The sequence below is a fragment of the Plasmopara halstedii genome, assembly GCF_900000015.1.
Source record: "Plasmopara halstedii genome assembly, contig: Scaffold_3124, whole genome shotgun sequence".
In the NCBI taxonomy this organism is placed as follows: domain Eukaryota; phylum Oomycota; class Peronosporomycetes; order Peronosporales; family Peronosporaceae; genus Plasmopara; species Plasmopara halstedii.
Genome location: NW_020190027.1, coordinates 110,118 through 110,641, shown reverse-complemented (window position 1 = coordinate 110,641; position 524 = coordinate 110,118). Strand labels below are relative to the sequence as shown.

Here is a 524-nt window from a genome sequence, read left to right as displayed (position 1 = left end):
AGTCGATGACTTCTTGTCTACCAGACTGAGTGTCCTATGACACGTTCGCGATGCGATGACTGAAAGCCAAGACCTGCAGAAACAATATGCAGATGAAAAAGGAAGAGGCAAAGTGGAAAGCTTTAAGGTCGGGGACATGGTTTTATTAAATTCTAAATACCTACCTACACATGCAGCCTCTACTATCTTCCGGACGAAGCTTCGTCCACGGGTCATCGGACCGTTTAAGGTTGTGGCCAAGCGTGGCCTAGCGTATACGCTGAATCTTCCAAAACGGATACGCACCCACCCGGTGTTTTACGTGGCGCAAGTGATCGCGGAAGCGTTGGCGCCGGAGCGGATCCTGCGGGCCTTCGATCAACCAGAAGTTGAACCAGCAACTGGTTCTGAGCACGGAGTGCAACAACCTCCATTTCTAATGGGGCCAAGCGCTCCATGGTTGCCTCCAGCGATGCATTCGCCTGGTCCAAGGCTAGCAGTCGCTCCGACAGAGAGAGGTAGTCCTTAAGGCGAGGCAGCGGTGC

The 524-nt window shown here is 53.1% G+C and overlaps 1 protein-coding gene across 1 annotated transcript in view; it reads right to left on the bottom strand.

The window, feature by feature from the left end:
- Positions 1-357: 357 nt before the first annotated feature.
- The window catches only part of PHALS_08082 (protein phosphatase), a gene marked incomplete at both ends in the record, with an annotated part of 604 nt that continues 437 nt past the window's right edge, over positions 358-524 (bottom strand). The window contains one exon of the mRNA XM_024721662.1: positions 358-503. Within this exon, the coding sequence (XP_024586739.1) occupies positions 358-503 (146 nt within the window). The remainder of the gene's footprint in view (positions 504-524) is intronic.